The sequence below is a fragment of the Oncorhynchus mykiss genome, chromosome 12, assembly GCF_057628025.1.
Source record: "Oncorhynchus mykiss isolate SJ-2025 chromosome 12, ASM5762802v1, whole genome shotgun sequence".
Lineage (NCBI taxonomy): Eukaryota > Metazoa > Chordata > Actinopteri > Salmoniformes > Salmonidae > Oncorhynchus > Oncorhynchus mykiss.
This window is the reverse complement of record NC_143033.1, coordinates 80216727-80236127: the sequence shown is the minus strand read 5'-3', so window position 1 is coordinate 80236127 and position 19401 is coordinate 80216727. Positions and strand designations below refer to the sequence as shown.

The window sequence follows — 19401 nt, the reverse complement described above, 5'->3', positions numbered from 1 at the left end:
ATGGGAAGTGTAAGGAACACAGGATGTTGGTGGCACCTTAATTGGGGAGGAGGAGCTCACGGTAATGGCTGGAGAGGAATGATTGGAATATCAAATACATCAATCACATGGTTTCCAGGTGTTTGATGCCATTCCATTTGCGCCATTCCTGGCATTATTATGAGCTGTCCTCCCCTTAGCAGCCTCCTGTGCTGGGGAAACCAGACAGACAACCTTGACTCAGGAGGATGACTCAGTAAGTGACAGCACAGAGCCATACAATGACAGAAATAACCACTCCTTTCAAAATACATTGGATTCATAATATCTCTGTCTGTAAAACCCTTTCAGTTTCCAATTATAATAAGTAAAATACACATGGAAATGTGTTAATATAAAAAATGTAGGTTTTGATTTAATTGGCCTATGTCAAGTGTAAAAATATGACCTAACTATTTGCGGTATATTCAATAGCTTGTCAAGCTGCCTGCAGTTCTTCGTGTTTTAGTTGTGGACATCATACACATGCAGGTTTCGTCATAGCAACGATGCTAACTAAGCCTTTGCATGTTATTGGTAGTGGTATCAGCTGTTCCCTGTCTTTGTCATTGAAGAATATAACGCTGTAATGAATGTGGCCTTTGTTTATTGTGGGTGTGGCCAAACCAAGGGGTGTGAGCTAGAGGGTGGGTGGTATCTGCGTGTACGCGTCACAGGTTAGTGCTAGCTGTCAATTGCATAACAAAACGTCTACAACTTTATATTTTAGGCAAAACTTGAAACGCATGGTGGCAAGGAAATGAGCCTGGAATCCGCAATTATCTAGCTACTGTAATAGTTATGCATGAATGCCGCTGCTTTCGTCGTATAGCCTTTTTCACGAGGACTTACACTAGAGAGCTAGCTAGTGGGCTATTGCTAGCTAGCTGACTTGCTAAGTTAGCTACCTAAGAAAGTGAAAGAAGACGGCAGCTGAACAGAAGCTATACCAACTTATTCAGACCTATGCGACTGATATCAGGTAGTTATTTATCTAGCTAGCCTTTCACTTATTATTTTGTTCACAACACAGCGATACATTGAGCTAATGCACTGCAATTGGTATGTATTAAACATTTAGCTAGTGACCGCAATACGACCAATGAATACGACCCTGGTTGCGGCAATATAGCACTGCTTTCTAGTCAGTAGCTGTGCTCTCATAATTCGTGTAGCTAGCTTGGTTAGTCTACTTGTGGCTAAACTGGAAAGTGTGCTACTGGCGACAATGTTGCCGAAAATCTAAGGATTGTACACGTTTCTTGTCGTGCACACGTTTGCTGGGTCACTCGCGGCAGAGAATAAGGGACTGTGCTGACAAGTTATGCATAATGATGTAGCTATCTGCATCTGCAAGAAAGAGCACTACACCAGACGGGAGAAGCTGTCCATTTACCAGTTATGATTTAATATCCTCATTATTTTAAACTCTAGGCCAGGGCAAGTAATTGTACTCAGTAGCACCATTGTTGGGGATGATTTTTTTTGTCTGCATCTCAAGATTTGCGTTATTAAAGTGTACGGAAATCTCGTCACTTGTCAGTTGGTCTAGAATGCCAGTCGTAATTTTATAGTCATGTGAGCTGCATTTAGACTAAAATAATATTACATTCATTGTATTTTTGCACATCCTGTCTTATAAAAACCTCAATGGCATTGCATGAGAGAGAGAGGGCGTTGTATATTTCCACTGGAACATGGGAACCGCTATTTGTGTTGGTCGATATACCAAAGGGTCATAGTTTGCTGACTACAGCATATAGTGCAGGAGAACAAGGTCAAAAGTGGATGGTGGTTGTCGGGTATGTGCGCCTTTGCCCTCCTAGGCAGTCAGAACCAGCTTGCCATGTGAAGAATGCTAATGAATAATTGAAGCACATGCAGCATATGATCAGCATGCTCTGGAACAATGAGGCTTCTCACACTGCTATTTTATTGGTCAATTCTAACTGGATAATACTACAAATTCCTGATTGCTTACAGAGTTAGGCCTATTCCAGGGAGAGCTGGGGTTATTATATGGGCCACTGCATTAGCTAAACTACGGGTTTCCTGTGATGGTGTTGATCAGCTTGTCCTATCTATGGCCTGTCCTCACATCCATAGATCTGGAGATTGAACAATTATTTTGCTCAGAGCACATGAAACTGTGGTTTGTAGTAGCCTATGTTAAACAGTACATGTGTTTGTATCAGACTGAAGTGGCATTAGGCTGTACTGTACCAATGCTCCTTTGTACTAGAAACGTGTGTTGATTTTGACACTATAGACCCTGAGTGAACATGGGGTGTTCCCTATTGTCTAGCTGTCGCTCTGTGGGTCCAGTCCTATTTTGCTGGTTTTCTGTGCTACCTGATAATTAATTGTACACACCTGGTGTAACAGGTCTAAATTAGTCCCTGACTAGAGGGGAACAATGAAAAAATGCAGTGGAACTGTCTTCGAGGTCCAGAGTTGAGGGATGTAAGCCTATAGGGAGAGAACCGTTTGTAGTCATGACATGGTATTATGACATTGGATTTTGAGTATTAGAACCTACTGTACAAGTTTAAAGTGCCAGTTGGGGCAGAGGTTAAAGCCTATTGGGCTTAGGTCTAGTGATATTGGAGAAATTATACACTTTCCAGTATCACCAGAATCTCCCTGTTGGTGACTAGTCATTGAATCAGTTGCCTTACCCAATTGTAATCGGCAACACATTGTTTGTACTAGGATAAGCAGTTAGAACCTTAGAGACTATTGTTGTTGCTTCATCCAAGTAGCCAATTTCTCTGGATTTCAGATTCTTGTGGATTTAATGGTCCCATATGCAGTTTTTTTGGAATGTTAGTATTGTAGTTCCTTGAGTACTCTGAGGGTCGAGGTGAGGACACATGACCAGTCATGGACCTCAGTTAGAGCCAGTAGCTCTGAGGACCTTTTGAGTTAACTGAAAATCCAATTCTTCATGAAACATAATCCCTCTTCTGGGAAAACGAGGTCAAGGGAGTGAGTGGCTGTTTCTTAGTACAGTGTAAACAGGGAGCATGGACTCCAAGCTCTGTTGATACGATGTAATAGTGCTGCAGTTGATCCATGCCTGTCCTCAGGCTACTCAACTAGTCTCCAATGCTGGACACTGCAGGGCAATGACCCCTACACACAGATGCACATACACTGCTAGTTTCTAGACTTAGTCAGTCTTTCTACTTGTGTTTTTGCATCTCTCATCACAAATGTTCTTCCTCCTCTCAATAGCGTGCGTTCACCAACAGGAACCTCTAGCTCCATCTTTACAATTCTCTTTTCTTTCAATTGTTAGCCACAATTGCACATTTAATCCCCACGCAAAATATTTGTCCAATAATGAATGATTTATTTTCTTTCGTTTCTGCTCTTTTACCACATCTCCTTTTCAATGGCTCTCTCCCTTGCCCTCCTGTCCCTCCTTTGCCACCCTGTTTTCCTCCCTTCCATCCTCCACTTCTTCTGTTATTCCTTCCGGCCCCCCTCTACATTCCCCCCTGCCAGTCTAGGGGTATGGTCTTCTGTACAGTAACAGTACATGCCTCTCACCCCGTCTCTCTCCTGGTATGGTATATTGTAGGTGAGTGATGGAGACGAGAGAGTTGACCGTGGTGGCTGGCAGCTTCGTGGGGTTTCAGCTGCTCTTCTCCGTGGCCAGCCCGCTGTTCTCCTCAACCTTCACCCCTGGCTACGGCCGCCTGCCCTCCACCAAGCTCACCGAGTGGAACTCCAGGTACAATACCCTTCCAACAGGCCTCTTAACAGGTTTCACATTATAGACTAGTACTGTACCGACTCTGCTGTAACACACCTCTATCAGACATTAACCAAGGCACACTGATCTGAGGTCAGAAATGATAACTAGTTGAAAGGTAGGCTAACAAGTTAATGATTATGTAGATATTTATTCTCTACATTGCTCTTGTACTGGCTTTGCATTCAAATAGTTTTATTGTGCTGATACTTCAGCTCTAATCAGACAAATCTTAATTATCTATTTACAATATTGTCATTTAGGTTGTCATGGGTCATCTTCTCAACTTTCCATAGTACACGTCAGCGGCTGGGCTTTGAATTCAAAGACCAGAAATGTGTAATTAGTTTGGGGTTAAGTTCAAAAGTTGCCAATTGGTGTTTGGAATGAGTTACTCCATGTACTGAATGGTATCTCTTCTCTGGTATCAGTTTGTCTTGAGCTGGTGGGCTGTACTCACTATTACCACTGTTCCCTCAAAAAAATGTTGGCACTGAGCAAATTTCAGGTCTACTGAGTGGTAACTTAAACATTGTGAAAATTCTGTGCAACCTCCAGCTTGTTTCTATGAACTCTGAGGCTGTACCCACTTTAAGTTAAAGTTTTAACAATGGCCAAGTAGTCTACTGGGCTATTTGATTGTAATGTAGAACTACCCGAGTGGACACCATCAAAAGCCCACATTCCATGAGACTTTTGAAAAAAAACTTGCAGGGCTTGACATTAACCTGTTAATCCACTTGTCCTTTGGACAAGGAGATTACTGAAAATGTTGTGGTGTTTGACGCAAGAAACCATTTTACAAAATAAAATGCTTTTCTATATCATTATGACAGACAAATTATGCTACCCTCTGTCTATTGGCTAATTAACTCATTCAAGCCTGTCTCAAAATACAACACTGTCCCTTTAAGACAAAAAAAGCTCTTTATCTGACTCGCTTTTCAAAGATGTCTAGAAATGTACACGTTATGTGCTCTTACAGGAAGCAGTCACTCCCCCATTACTGACTATAAATGCTCTATAACTAGGCTAATAACTTATTAACTGGCAAAGGATATGAACAAAATGTGCACACGTGGCTACATGCAGCTCTCACTTTGATCTCAAAACAAGCGCATCTACTCACGAACCCTCATGCTGTAAACACAGTCCAGTTCAAAGTAAATACATGGCAATGGTCTATTTGCATATAGGCCTACAGCAGCTCTGATTGTTTATGCCGCACTGGTATTTGTAGAGTACGGGCTGAGTAGTGCGTGTCAATGTAATAAAATCCTACTCCGATGTGTTCTGTCTACAACAAAATCTCTTGCATAGTTTGTTTTGGTATGTTGCATTGACAGTGGCTAATGTTGATTTGATCACAATTGCACAGTAAAGGGAAACTTTGATCATGTTAACAGGGAAAACTAGAACAGTGGTCACCAACATTTTCCGAGTCAAGATCACATTCTGAGTCAAAATGCAAGCCATTTAAAACATTATTATTATTATTATTTTTTTTTTTAAACATTACAAAACAAACTTGCTACATTGACGAATTAAAAACAGTACTGTAGCACTGAGGTTTGTGCAGTAAGCTATAGGCACAATACATTATCACCTCATATTGGCTTTGCTTGAATTGCCCATGCGTTGTCGTTTGGGCCATTTAAAAAAAAAACATATATATATATATATATATCAGTGCCTTGCGAAAGTATTCGGCCCCCTTGAACTTCGACCTTTTGCCACATTTCAGGCTTCAAACATAAAGATATAAAACTGTATTTTTTTGTGAAGAATCAACAACAAGTGGGACACAATCATGAAGTGGAACGACATTTATTGGATATTTCAAACTTTTTTAACAAATCAAAAACTGAAAAATTGGGCGTGCAAAATTATTCAGCCCCTTTACTTTCAGTGCAGCAAACTCTCTCCAGAAGTTCAGTGAGGATCTCTGAATGATCCAATGTTGACCTAAATGACTAATGATGATAAATACAATCCACCTGTATGTAATCAAGTCTCCGTATAAATGCACCTGCACTGTGATAGTCTCAGAGGTCCGTTAAAAGCGCAGAGAGCATCATGAAGAACAAGGAACACACCAGGCAGGTCCGAGATACTGTTGTGAAGAAGTTTAAAGCCGGATTTGGATACAAAAATATTTCCCAAGCTTTAAACATCCCAAGGAGCACTGTGCAAGCGATAATATTGAAATGGAAGGAGAATCGGACCACTGCAAATCTACCAAGACCTGGCCGTCCCTCTAAACTTTCAGCTCATACAAGGAGAAGACTGATCAGAGATGCAGCCAAGAGGCCCATGATCACTCTGGATGAACTGCAGAGATCTACAGCTGAGGTGGGAGACTCTGTCCATAGGACAACAATCAGTCGTATATTGCACAAATCTGGCCTTTATGGAAGAGTGGCAAGAAGAAAGCCATTTCTTAAAGATATCCATAAAAAGTGTTGTTTAAAGTTTGCCACAAGCCACCTGGGAGACACACCAAACATGTGGAAGAAGGTGCTCTGGTCAGATGAAACCAAAATTGAACTTTTTGGCAACAATGCAAAACGCTATGTTTGGCGTAAAAGCAACACAGCTCATCACCCTGAACACACCATCCCCACTATCAAACATGGTGGTGGCAGCATCATGGTTTGGGCCTGCTTTTCTTCAGCAGGGACAGGGAAGATGGTTACAATTGATGGGAAGATGGATGGAGCCAAATACAGGACCATTCTGGAAGAGAACCTGATGGAGTCTGCAAAAGACCTGAGACTGGGACGGAGATTTGTCTTCCAACAAGACACTGATCCAAAACATTTAAAGCAAAATCTACAATGGAATGGTTCAAAAATAAACATATCCAGGCGTTAGAATGGCCAAGTCAAAGTCCAGACCTGAATCCAATCGAGAATATGTGGAAAGAACTGAAAACTGCTGTTCACAAATGCTCTCCATCCAACCTCACTGAGCTCGAGCTGTTTTGCAAGGAGGAATGGGAAAACATTTCAGTCTCTCGATGTGCAAAACTGATAGAGACATACCCCAAGCGACTTACAGCTGTAATCGCAGCAAAAGGTGGCGCTACAAAGTATTAACTTAACTTAATTTTGCACGCCCAATTTTTCAGTTTTTGATTTGTTAAAAAAGTTTGAAATATCCAATAAATGTCGTTCCACTTCATGATTGTTGTTGATTCTTCACAAAAAAATACAGTTTTATATCTTTATGTTTGAAGCCTGAAATGTGGCAAAAGGTCGCAAAGTTCAAGGGGGCCGAATACTTTCGCAATGCACTGTATTTCAAAATTTGAGGAAGGCTATATGATCAGACCGGTAATAGATCCATTGTTGCATTACTTGTGAGGCACAGCTGCGTGAGCATACATTTAAATAATTTGTCTTTTATTTTACTGGGCTGATGGTGCCCACATCTAATGGTCAGTCTCAGTGGAGGGAGAGAACAGCAGACTGAGGGTCCACCTCTCAACATCCCTCCGCTCTCCCTTTCCTCCACTGACACTGACCAAAAAGGGACACCGTCTTCCAGCTGATGGCATCTCGAGTCACACTGTTATTTCTGGCTCATGCACAAATTCATGTTGTTACTCCTTTGAACAGAGAAAGTGAAATATTAAAAAGACCCAAGCTGCTAATAATAACAACAATGCAAGCCTGTAGATACATGTTCCTACTCATTCATTACTGCTGCAGTGTGTGTTGTAGCGCTGAGTGGAAGTAGGAAGAACATGTGTTTTATGGCTTATAAAAGTGTTGAATGCAAAGTGTTGACAGTGCTAAGAACTTTTAATGTGATCTCACTCATAAAACAGCAGTTCTTTGACATATTTGTTGACAGTTTCTCTAGTCATGGGTTTAAACATTTTGAAATCTCACAGTATCAATTTTGCTGTAGCTTTCTTTTATGCCTGCTACATTACTGCCAACACAGTAATCTGAGCCATCCGATTGGCTAGTGATAGGCCTATAGTGCACTTAATTTGCTCTCCGGCCCCGCCGGGAAGGCAGTTTGTACTTTCAGCCACATGAAATGGTTCAAAATGACAACAGTTCACCTACTTGGCACACAGGCAGCTGAATCGGGTGCACCTACCACCAACAGCCCGAGACAAATAAAATAGGAACACAAGGCTTTATTTTAGTTTTTTACAGAAAGGTTTGTCAGTCGACTAGGAATGCCTTGGAGATCGACCAGTGGATCGCAATTCACCTGTTGGTGACCACTGCTCTAGAAAGTTGAGAAAAGTTCAGTCTCGTGCTTCCCCCTGTGGGCTGATATTTCTTCTGCACGGCATTCCTGGGGGGGGGAGCTGCGCGGCAGTCCTGGGGGGGAGCTGCGCGGCAGTCCTTGGGGGGGAGCTGCGCGGCAGTCCTGGGGGGGGAGCTGCGCGGCAGTCCTGGGGGGGGGGAGCTGCGCGGCAGTCCTGGGGGGGGGGGAGCTGCGCGGCAGTCCTGGGGGGGGGGGAGCTGCGCGGCAGTCCTGGGCCTCAGTTCATACAGGGGTCATGCACACTAAACACTGCTACAGGATGTGTGTACCATGGCATAACAAGCCAAAGGTGACGCACTGATAGTGGTTGAAGTTTGATTCAAAGTTACCCTTCATTGCATAACGGCTCCCAGTGTGTCAGTGTGTTATTTAAGCTTTGCTTGTAAAGGGACACAGAGAATATCTACAGAAAGATGCACATCAGAGGTGTAACCCTGAGGCATAGGCTAAGGAACACCTCACTAGCTAGAGGGAGGGAGGGGCAAGAGGGAGGGTGGGGCTAGATGGAGAGCAAATTCACTTGCCCCTTTTGCTTCATAAGAGACTGCCTCAAATTCCACTCTCCTCCTTGGTCATGGCAGTTATATGCTCTCAGATAGTCATGTTATAATGGTGACACTAAAAATAACAATGTTCATTGTACAGTGGCTGGTTTGTGGAGCCAGCAATGATAGGCCAGTGTGACTGCTGGTGTGCTCAGGGTCTGGGGACTATGTGTGCGGATGAGGGGAGATAAGAGGCATGGTAGCACTGGAGTTCTCTTCACTAGCCCAGATAAAGAGTCCCAGAGGTCAACGAAACCTGGGTAGTTTTACACACACGATTCTCCTTCAAATTAGTTCCATTGCCAAGGTTCCACACGGCCCCACACGGAGGTTTCTTCATTGTGTTCTAAGTGCTATAAAGGATGTTATTGTTATGTTACTTGAACTGTTTATTAGTATTACTGCTGCCGTGGTGCTAGTCTTGCATCATTCTCTGCCATGGCGCTGACTGTCTCTGTTTCTGTGTGCTTGCCCAGATTGGTGTCCACTGTCCATGCCCTGATCGTGGGCCTCTTCTGTCTTTACATCCTGTGGTTTGATGATGCTGTCAACGCAGACCCCGTCTGGTAAGATGAACTTCATTACTGTCTGCTTTCTGTCACTCTAGCAGCCATGGCTACTAGCCTACCCCAAGAGGGTGGGAAGGATGATGCTGCCATTCCCCACTGTCAGAGAGAAATCTCAGTGGAGTCTCCAGAGGTGTAGATTCAGTGGATTTGTCCTTTCATTGTCTTTTCTATGTTCTCTCTCCTACTGCTGACTGTGTGATTACATCATTGTATCCTGAAAGAGGAATGGTAATTTCCCCCTATCCCTCCCTCCCTCTCCCTTCTGTTTCTGTCTTCTCTCTCCTATTTCTCTGTCTTCTACTCTTGTTTCTCTCCTTCTGTTTCTCTTCCTCTCTTGTTCTGATTAGACAGACCAGAGTCCTGCCAACAAGGCTCCTTTTCATAGCAAACAGCAGCCCCCCCCCCCCCCCTTCTGGTGACGGTCTCCCCTGACTTCCCCCCCCACCCCCAGCAGCACCCTGAGTCTCTGGCTGTCTGATCAATACAGCACTTCCCTCGCTCTCATTGTCTGTCTGTCGCTGATGGAGGAGAAAGGGGGTTGTGAAGGGCCAATGGGGAGGAGTCCTGCCACCCCCTTCATCTGCTCTGTGTCCAAATGTCTCACATTTAGACTACTCTTTTTCCTTCTTTCTTTGTTGTTCCTTTACTCTCATAGGGTTTGTTTAATAGGGGTGTAATTGTTGTACCCTCCCAGCCCAAGCCATGTTGTCTTGTTTTTTTCCTTTGTTTTGGTCTTTGTCTGTGTAGTATTGGCACTGTCCTTTTGTCTCTTATGTATTTGCTTTCCTGCCCATCTCTTTTAGTCTCTTACTTTTCCTCTATTTAGACTGGTAGCCATGTTATTTTGCTAGCGCAGTAGCTAGTTCCTCTTATTGCAACACTGAATGGCGTAAGTATTAAATCCTCAGACAATCTGATTGCATTACAGCATCATTTAGACATGCCACAGACTGGCATTGTGCTGGGCTTCACAGAACAAACCGCCCACAAAACCTGCATTGTGACAGATTCAGCTTCTCGCAACGTCACTCTGGCTACCTGGGTTTTGTCATCGTAATCCAATCAATCCAAATCGCTTTCCAAATCCGCCTACCTCACATCGCCTGATTGGTTTATCTGAGCTTTAAAAGTGCGATGTGAGCAGAATACAGACTCAATTGGTTTAAAACAATAGTGCTCAGTTGGTTGATCAGAGTTCAGTGATGTAACTAACCCCAGGTGTGGTTTACTGTAACATTAAGATCCCTTTATTGGTCAAATACACACAAGGTCCAACTGAACTGTGACTTCTGCTTTTTAACCCAACACTTCCAAAAGACTCATACATACACATAAATATAGAGGTTTTGGAGAGGTGCAGAGGACTACCACACTGGGCGCCCGGGGAGCTGTTGCTGGGGGGTTAAGTGCCTCGCTCACGGACACAACGGCAGACAATGGAATCTAGGATTTGATACCAGCAACCCTCCGGTTGCCAGCTCACTTCCCGACAGATATTTCTCGGCAGACCCGAGATTCAAACTGGCAACCGTCCGGTTGCTGGCTCGCCTCTAACCGCTAGGCTACCTGCTGCCCTGCCATACCTGGATCAGTCATGGAATCTGAGAACCTTTGAACCGATCTCATCCTGACCCCTCCTGTTGATCTATCTAAGTTAATTTCTTAGCTTTAACAGATACACAAGTTTATCTACGAATGTCTTTGATTCTCTATATGGGTAAATAGATTATTAGGCTTATGGGTGGGCTCCAGGATGTACAGTAAACATGAGGAAGTGGAGAAACGATTGGCTGCATATGACATTGATTGTAGCTACATGAGTGGGGTTCAGAGAGGATGTTGCACTCAGACATACCCTGAACGGGTACGTTGGCGTGAAGGTCGGTAGAGGTGAAGGAGGGCGGTGTCACGTGGCGGCGCCCTTTGATCCAGAGAGCACGTCGTGGTGTGCTGTCACAGAGAGCCATGACCCCGCCCTCAGCAACAGGATACCTGTGATGGAGAGAGGACAAAATCAGATCCAGTGTCACTTTACTGAGACGGACACACATTATGACCACAGTCACTTAGCAGATGCTCTTGTCAAGAGCCTCTTGTGCTACAGTCCACTCACAGGCCTAGGCAGTAAATGTGGCCCATGTGATACAGTGATCTGATAACCATGGCGTTGCCAAAACCTTGTCCGAACAACTGAGTCGTACAAACCACTCCTACAGTCGAGAACAGTGGTACTCATTCTTACAGTATGAATGAATGCAGGCTACTGCTCACATGTACACACATCCTGACACGTATTTGTCCATGAGCACACAATCACACAAGGGTACAGCAGGCAAACGGAAACGCACTCTCTGTGTGTGAGCACAACGCATTTGTCAACACAGTGCTGTTTAAACTGGACCTTCACTGGACACGGGTATCTCAGTAGTAGCAAGACTATGACTCATGACATGGCCATGAGAAGAATGTGCCTATTTGAATGCTAGAGAAAAGATTGTAGGTGAAGTTTCATTTTTTTATTTTTTTATTAGCTCTCATTGGAGACCCCTGCAGTAGACTTCACTAATATAGTATGTAGAATGTTTTGTGGACTTCACTAGATTTCTGTGAAATCGTAAGTAGCTTTTGTTTCTGTTTTACTGTAGTTTTACTGCATTAATCTGTAATGTGGCAACTGTTATTCTGAAAGAACACTTTGTTTTGTTTTTGCTGTACAGGGGGGAGCCTGGACTAGTGAAACTTAATGTGGCCATAACATGTGGTTATTTGCTCTATGGTGAGTCTCTCTCTCTCTCCTCATGTTTACCCTTTTGTATAATAATAAACCATCCACATTTCCCTGTAGACAGTAGATGAAAATAATAAACTGTGTGCTAACTACCCACTTGTTGTTCTGTGTAGACCTTGTGCTTCTGGCCACTAACTGGAGCACAATGGGGGACAGCTTTTTTGTCTGCCACCACTTGGCGGCGCTCTATGCATATGGATATGTCTTGGTGAGTCTGGGGGAAAACCATGAGCACAGTGGCTAATATTAGATGGCTCTTTGGGTTTTGGTATTGAAATACTCACGTCTTCTTTCTAAAGATGTGTTGCACATTTAGTCTGTTTTTAGTTTATTTCTGCCCATGTCTGTTTGTGGTAATACGTCTTTACGCTCTCTGCAGTCTCGTGGCGTGCTTCCCTATTTCGCCAACTTCCGTCTCATTTCAGAGTTATCCACACCTTTTGTGAACCAAAGGTAAGCTAGCTCTCGTTTACCTTATATTAATGAATACTCCTCCTGTTTATCAGCCCCTACCTCTGTCAGTGTTGACATTATTCCGTTCTCATCCACGTATAGGTGGTTCTACGAGGTGCTGAAGTACCCTCGCTCGGACCGCTTGGTTGTGGCCAACGGCATGGCCATGGCAGTGGTCTTCTTCATGGTGCGCATCTTCGTCATGCCTCCCTACTGGGCCCGGGTGTTTGCCACCTTCGGAACGGAGGCCTTTGAGCGCTTGGGCATCGGTGCTCAGGTGGCCTGGATCACATCCTGTATCGCCCTGGACATCCTCAACACCATCTGGATGTACAAGATCGCCCGCGGCTGCTACAAGGTCATGATGGGCGCCAGTGGCAGGAAGGCCAAAGAGGTCTCCCCGCTCAAGCAGAACCATGTGAATAACCACACAGACTAAGAGAAACTGGCCGGGGGGGGGAGAATAGACAGACTCTGTGGAAGGGAGACAGGAAGGACTTCAAGGGCTCTTATAGCCCCTGCTAGCTCCAGCCTTGCTATTATCTCCATACCTGGAAATCATGCAGCCGAATGGGGTCAGGTCCTCATCCGATTCAGCCTCGCAGAATGAGACTGGTCCCACACTAGCTTCTGTACCTCAGTGTTTCATCAATGGTATGGTGGTACCCTGGCTGGGTTTGGTTGGAGATGACAGAGTAGCTGTTAAGTACACCCATTCTTGTTCACCTTCAACTTCAACCCAAACTTAGTCATCTGAAGTGCCTGTGATGGACAGGTAGAAAGCAATAAAAGAAAAAACTGTACTCTGGCTCTGTCAGAGACTCCCTCGCCCATCATCCTTTACCCTTTTCAGTTCCCTGACCCGTCCACCCAGAGGGGAGCCTCCTGCTTTGCCCTCAGAATAAGGACCTCTTAGTGTGCTAGTTTGACAGACCGAGACACCACAATGCCTCTTACTGCATTTGCTGATGGCCTCCATTTTATGAACACCACCTACATCGCCAGAAGACCGGTCCCCCTCTCACAGCAACAGTTCAGATTGAATCACCACTGGATTTCCCATCCACAGCCTGGATGCACATCCAGGGGAAATGGAGACAGGGATGTGGGGATTGGATCCTACCACTGCCGCCAACTTTCCGGAATCATTGTTTTTTTATTGAATGCTTTTGCCTCATCTCGTCCAGGGTCTGGCTGTGCTCTGTTTGGGTCTCAGTTATCCCATTTGTTCCTCCTGTTACTCAACATCAAAACCAGGAATTGACAACGCGTCTTAACTTCACTACACTATCATAACCCTCTGTCACAGCAGAGCGGTTAAATCCATCCAGTTTGATGCTTCTGTTCTACCTCTCCCCTGCCTTATAAAGACTTGTCAGTCCCTCCATATGAGAATAATCACAATGAGGTTTTTTCTCCTTCTGTAAAGATGTTTTAGCCTTTGGAAAGATCTCATCCATTATCTCTAGTTCAGTGGACTGGAAAGGACGTTTTCTCTGTTTCTCTGGAGATTTTCCCAGCCGCTGCAGTGTAACTACTGTTAGACACTAGAACAAGTGTTGTGTTTATCTAAGGTACCTCTGGGGATTTTAACTTCCATTTTTCTCTATTTTCTGTGTTCTATTGAGAACTGAATTTGGAACAAGAGCGGGTCCCTTTAGGGGGGGAAACATTCTCCTGTTTTAGGTGCTGTTCTGCCTACAGAGTGGCAGCCATAGGAATGCTGGAAATGTGATGTTCCCAATCGTTTCTATAGATATTCATGTAAGATCAATTATGAATGACCTATCTGACAAGAACAGCCATACGCTGGCAATGTTGTACTATATGTGTAGCCATGTAAAGTCCTACTGTATTACTCAGTTGGAAATCTTCCTTTCAAATCAAGTTGAATTGATTGATTCAAATCACAGAGCTTGTTAAGGAAACGTTGGATTATGATGATTTATACTCTAGTTTGGATCACTAAACAGGATAAATATGAATTGCATTAATCTATGGGTTCCTCTGCACTTCATTTTAATCAGTGTATTTTATGTGTTTCACCCAGCTGTATTGAGTGCATGTTAAGTGTTTTTGTTTTCTGTCCTCCTCCTGTCCCTAAAGCGTTGACATCGTTTGGGACGGGGGTCTGAAATGTTTGACTTTTCACTGTGGAATGAAAGCACGCTCCCCATGATGGAGCAATAACCTTTTGAGCCCATCCATGTACCACCGAGGAGGGTTGTATTGTCGTGCCTTTACGCAAACAGGAAATCTATTGCAGTCCGGTTGAGATTAGCATGACATTTTAATGTAAAACTGCTGTTTGTTTTCCTTTTTTCTCGCTATTGTAATCTCTTCTCTCTATGGATACTGTTATGTATATATTTTTGTACCCTGCACAATAATGAATCCAGACCAGTATTCTCCAAAGTTGACCCCTCTGTAGGGCCTGCTTGTTTTTCTTCTGAATATGGGAGCGGGCCCCGATATAAATGTTGTGGTGGTTCTAGTGGCATTAGGAGGAGTGGGAAGTGGCCTAGAGGCTGCTGGTTATGATCAGAATGAAGATGAGATTGGAAATGTAATTATTGTCGTGTAGTTATTCAGCTACTTCAGCTCTGTTGAGAAGCTAGTGAGATTCAGCTCACTCTTTTCACCCATTCCTCCAATACGTCAAGCTGTGAATAGAGCAACATGTTTGTATCATTCATCAGTCAAGAAAACAACTGAGTACATGTGCAGCCTGATGAGATTTCTGGTTCACCAGTAGGCTGTGGTGTGCATTTAAGTCTGCTTCGGATGCCTGTGAGAGAGGCTGTACTTCTGCACAATGTCCAATGTTTGTACAAACTATTAGTTGGATGTGTAGTGTTTGTCACTTGACTTCAGTGTGTCTGTGGTGTGTTGAATTGCAATGTAGACCTCCTGGGTGATTTTAAAATAGTTAACGTTTTCGTTTTTGGAAATGAGGAAGTGACACGGCGGTTTCTGTAACATCATGCCCGAGTGCACTTGTATCTGCAAGAAATAACCGTGTGGCCTTCTATCCCTTTGAAAGGCTAACATTGTGTATTAAGAGAAGGTACAGAGGGTCTTAGGCCCTGGTGAGAAATGAGGACATGTTGTAGCTCCTGGAAGAACTGGTAGAACCGTTGCATTTATTTCAGCTGCATTTCATCTCTTGTGTAAGGTTGAACTTAGCAGCGTCACAAGACTTTTAGCCATTTGATACTAAATGTCATGGATTAGCCAGTAAATAACCTTTGACTGAATCAATGAATTCTTGCCCCAGCTTTTTGTGGACTCTCTCGGATAGTCCTGCTTCACCTGTGGAGCAGATCTGTAGACCGCAGCAGTCGCATCCTTTGAGTCACAAGGAGGTGCGGAGATGGAACAAATTAAGTCAAGAAAATAACTAATATTCATGATGGTGATGAAACGAGTGAACATGAACTAATGAGGAAAAAAAGCATAGATCAAATGTTGCCAGTGGATTTTTGGTTGTTTTTTTTTATTTCTTATTTTAATGCAATGACATTTATTGTTTATTTTCTGAATATTTTAATGTGAAAAGAACAATACACGGGCCTTACGGTCCCTGTCTCAACACCATGTGATTTAGATTGTCTACAATGACCACTACTAATGATGTTGTTGTAGCACTGAAAGTTGAGACTTACTTGAAAGTTTTGCTCTTCAATAAATTTGAAGACAGAAAAAGCAATTGTCTCAATCATTGCTTTTTGGCTTCAGATTAACAATTCAAACACCATTGACTTTCATGTATTTTGTTTACACTGGTGCACACAAACTGAGACAATTTCATGAAAATACTGCATGTTGGATGCATCGTAGTCAGAATGCGTACAGCAGTGTTGGATAGTTCTAAGCCTTCTAAGGTTTGTCTGGCTCAGTCCAGTCTAGCTAGTCCATCACATTTTAATTGTCACATGCTTCGGAAACGAGGTGTAGACTAACAGTGAAACGCTAACTTACGGCCCCTTCCTAACGATGCAGGATAAAAGTAACACGAGAAATAAATACACAATGAGCAATGATAGTTTGGCTGTATACAGGGGGTAGCAGTACAGTCGATGTGCAGGGGTCCGAGAATTTAAGTAGATATGTACTTATAGGTAGGGCTACTGAGTGGCGCAGTGGTCCAAGGCACTGCATCTCAGTACTAGAGGTGCCACTGCAGACAACCTGGATAGAATCCAGGCTGTATCACAACCGTCCGTGATTGGGAGTCCCATAGGGCGGTGCACAATTGGCCCAGCATCGTACGGGTTTGGCTGTCATTGTAAATAAGAATTTGTTCTTAACTGACTTGCCTCGTTAAATAAAGGTTGCTTTAAAAAAAAAATGAAAAGGGATAGTGACTAGGCAACAGGATAGATAATAGTTACCTGTGTGAGAGGGTGCCAGCTACTGCTCCTCTTCTGCCTGTTCTACAGGAGCTTGAGAGAAATAAGCATCTGAACCACTGTTTGGCTCTGATAGAATCCAGCTCTACCGTGTGCGCCGGTCAAGGGGCTGGGTCACAGACTGGGCCTGGAGAGTGTTACCAAACATGGTCACATGAGACTCGAGGAAAATCTCTTCTGCTACACACTCAAACACACACACACACTATGTCACCTACACTAGTACACAACATAAATGCACAGACGTCAGTGCTTGTAATGTAGTCTGACTGAATCTGCAAATCTGTTGGTGCTCCTTGGATCACAAATCTGTCTGTTTACTGTAATTGGATAGTGTATTTGAAAACACGGATTCAATCATTTAGGTCTAAGTATTAGTGAAATCTCCTTTTCCATTTTTACATAGCATCTTTACAGCTTTCAGCAGTTCCATTCAGTAATCAAGCTCCCCATGTCTTTAACCAGCACTATTGAGCAGCATATTGTTACATTAAAGTAACAAATGCAGTATTGGGATGTTTGAGGAGGTATTTGTGCAGTAAGCTTTCCCAGACTTAAAAAAAACTACTCTGAAATCAACATTCCAGACTTCTGAGAGGCTATAAAAATAACAGATTTTTTACAAGGTACTTAAAACCCTTGACAATTCAGTGGGGATTTAACATGACTTTTAACCAGTTTATCAAATAGCACTTTGCTATCAGCTACTATACACAAACACTTTATAAATGCACACAGACACTTGGGTATTAATTCACCAAAAAATGTATTAGTCAAGCCCATATTTTGTTTCAACTTTCAGTCCTACTGTACATAGACACCCCAAATGATGATGCTAAGAACCCAGCCTTCTGAATTCTTCTCAGCCTAGGTTGAGGAGGCCTTCTACCATAAATAGCCAGACAGAGTTGATGAGGGTGTGGAGAGGGGGAAGCTGGAACTTTGGAAATGCCCCTCTACCATCCAGAACAGCAGTTTTCTGTCTCTCGCTGCTTCTCCATGTTTCTCAACAGTTCCAGCTACACATGTGCACATTATTTCTTTGCTTTGTCAAATATTATGACTTGCACAATTTGTCTGCCTCTCTTGGATCTCATAGCTCTCCCAAAGCCTCAGTCTTCTCATCTCCCTTTGCCTGAGCTCTGTTTTTAGCCTAGGTGTCCTTCCTACCAAGGTGTACCCTCTCTAATGGCTCTTTTCTTGTGTTTCTAATTCAGTTTGAATTTAAAGTTGTAAAGTTATCCAAACCTTGTCATCAAGACTCCATGCAACAGTATTTACCAGCATGTTAGCGTTCAAATAAACAGACCATCATAAGAGGTTTCCAATCTGGAGGTGTGGATATGTTTCCTATGCTTCCTCTCACTGTACATGACCCACAACAGACCCACTGCACAGCAAACATGTAACAGTAGTTCATTATCAGTTTGAGGGATTCCACTTTCACATCACATTACATCTGGGCTGCTCCAGCCAGTTATGGCCCTTCCTTCTCCCATCATGCCCAAATAAAGTGTCCAAATTCCTCCCGTGTGCCTCTTCTCTCCTTGAGATGTTTATAAGACCCTTGCTTGGTCCCACACTCAGCTACTCTCTCTCTTTGTGCTTGTGCGCTTCTGTATTTCACTGACAGTCTGTTTATGGCCACGTTACACAAGGCTTCACTATAATTTTAGTTTGTCATCACAGTCGCAGCCTCATACCTAAAGTAAGACTTTAAGGTGAGCTTTAAAGGGGCAATCAGTTATTACATCCTTTTTTAGACATAAATTAATGTTTCCATTGATTCTTGAAGAATGTAACTTAAATGCCTCATGAGCTTAATTTTAATGTCTTGCCCCCACCAGAACCCAAAATATAAGCCAGTTTTACTCCAATGTTTGTAAACAAAATCAATGTAAACAAACACTGTATAGCCTCAAAACATGGCTAAAACCATAATGTTGATATCATGGATGGTCAGTCCTTGCATCCATAGGTCTGTCTATGAATTTGAGAGTGATTACATTTCTACAGCGCCATCCCTCAGCTTTTTACCAAAACAGTGGCTATTGTTTTAACTGCTGATTGGCCCTTTATGGTGTATGAGTCCTATCTTCACAAACCAGCTCTATCTAAGCTTTGCTTAGTGTATCTTTTTTCTGGTCATTGTTTGTTTAAGTGTGTACTCAGATTCACAGTGTTCCTCAAACTCTTCATGACTACGTTTTGATATTAAACGTCAACCATTGGGTTATAACGTAGTTGTTAACATTGTTAATGGTGCTCAGTAGTTAGATCAGTAGCCCAGTAAGAGTCTAAGCTTCATAACCTCTTGGTTTATACACTATAGACTATTGTGTGTAAAGATGTCTGCCAAACTCAAACTTCTACTACTCTGAGCTGAGGCATTATGACTCTTCTCAACCCAAATCATTTACTTTTATAATGTTGGCAGGTCTGTGATCTTCTAGAAACCATTGTAAAACAGGTATTTCACCGCTGGTGTACTGGTGGAAATAGTTCATTTGTCTTTGTCGCAGGCAGGCAAAGTCCACCTGACTTCCAATCTTCTTCATTTGAGATG

The 19401-nt window shown here is 43.2% G+C and overlaps 1 protein-coding gene across 4 annotated transcripts; it reads left to right on the top strand.

The window, feature by feature from the left end:
• The first annotated feature begins 201 nt into the window (after positions 1 to 201).
• On the top strand, positions 202 to 16128 carry LOC110538302 (TLC domain-containing protein 4-B). 4 transcript variants are annotated; one of them, XM_021625032.3, is made up of 7 exons: positions 202 to 235; positions 3605 to 3757; positions 9090 to 9179; positions 11900 to 11958; positions 12084 to 12178; positions 12350 to 12423; positions 12526 to 16128. In XM_021625032.3, exons 2-7 carry the CDS (start codon positions 3612 to 3614, stop codon positions 12860 to 12862), a joined length of 801 nt encoding a protein of 266 aa, XP_021480707.1. In that variant the 5' UTR covers positions 202 to 235; positions 3605 to 3611; the 3' UTR covers positions 12863 to 16128. The 4 variants fall into 4 exon arrangements, with proteins under 4 accessions (XP_021480707.1, XP_021480706.1, XP_021480708.1 ...); XM_021625031.3 differs by lacking the exon at positions 202 to 235 and adding an exon at positions 471 to 1000; XM_021625033.3 differs by lacking the exon at positions 202 to 235 and adding an exon at positions 631 to 695.
• Positions 16129 to 19401: the final 3273 nt, after the last annotated feature.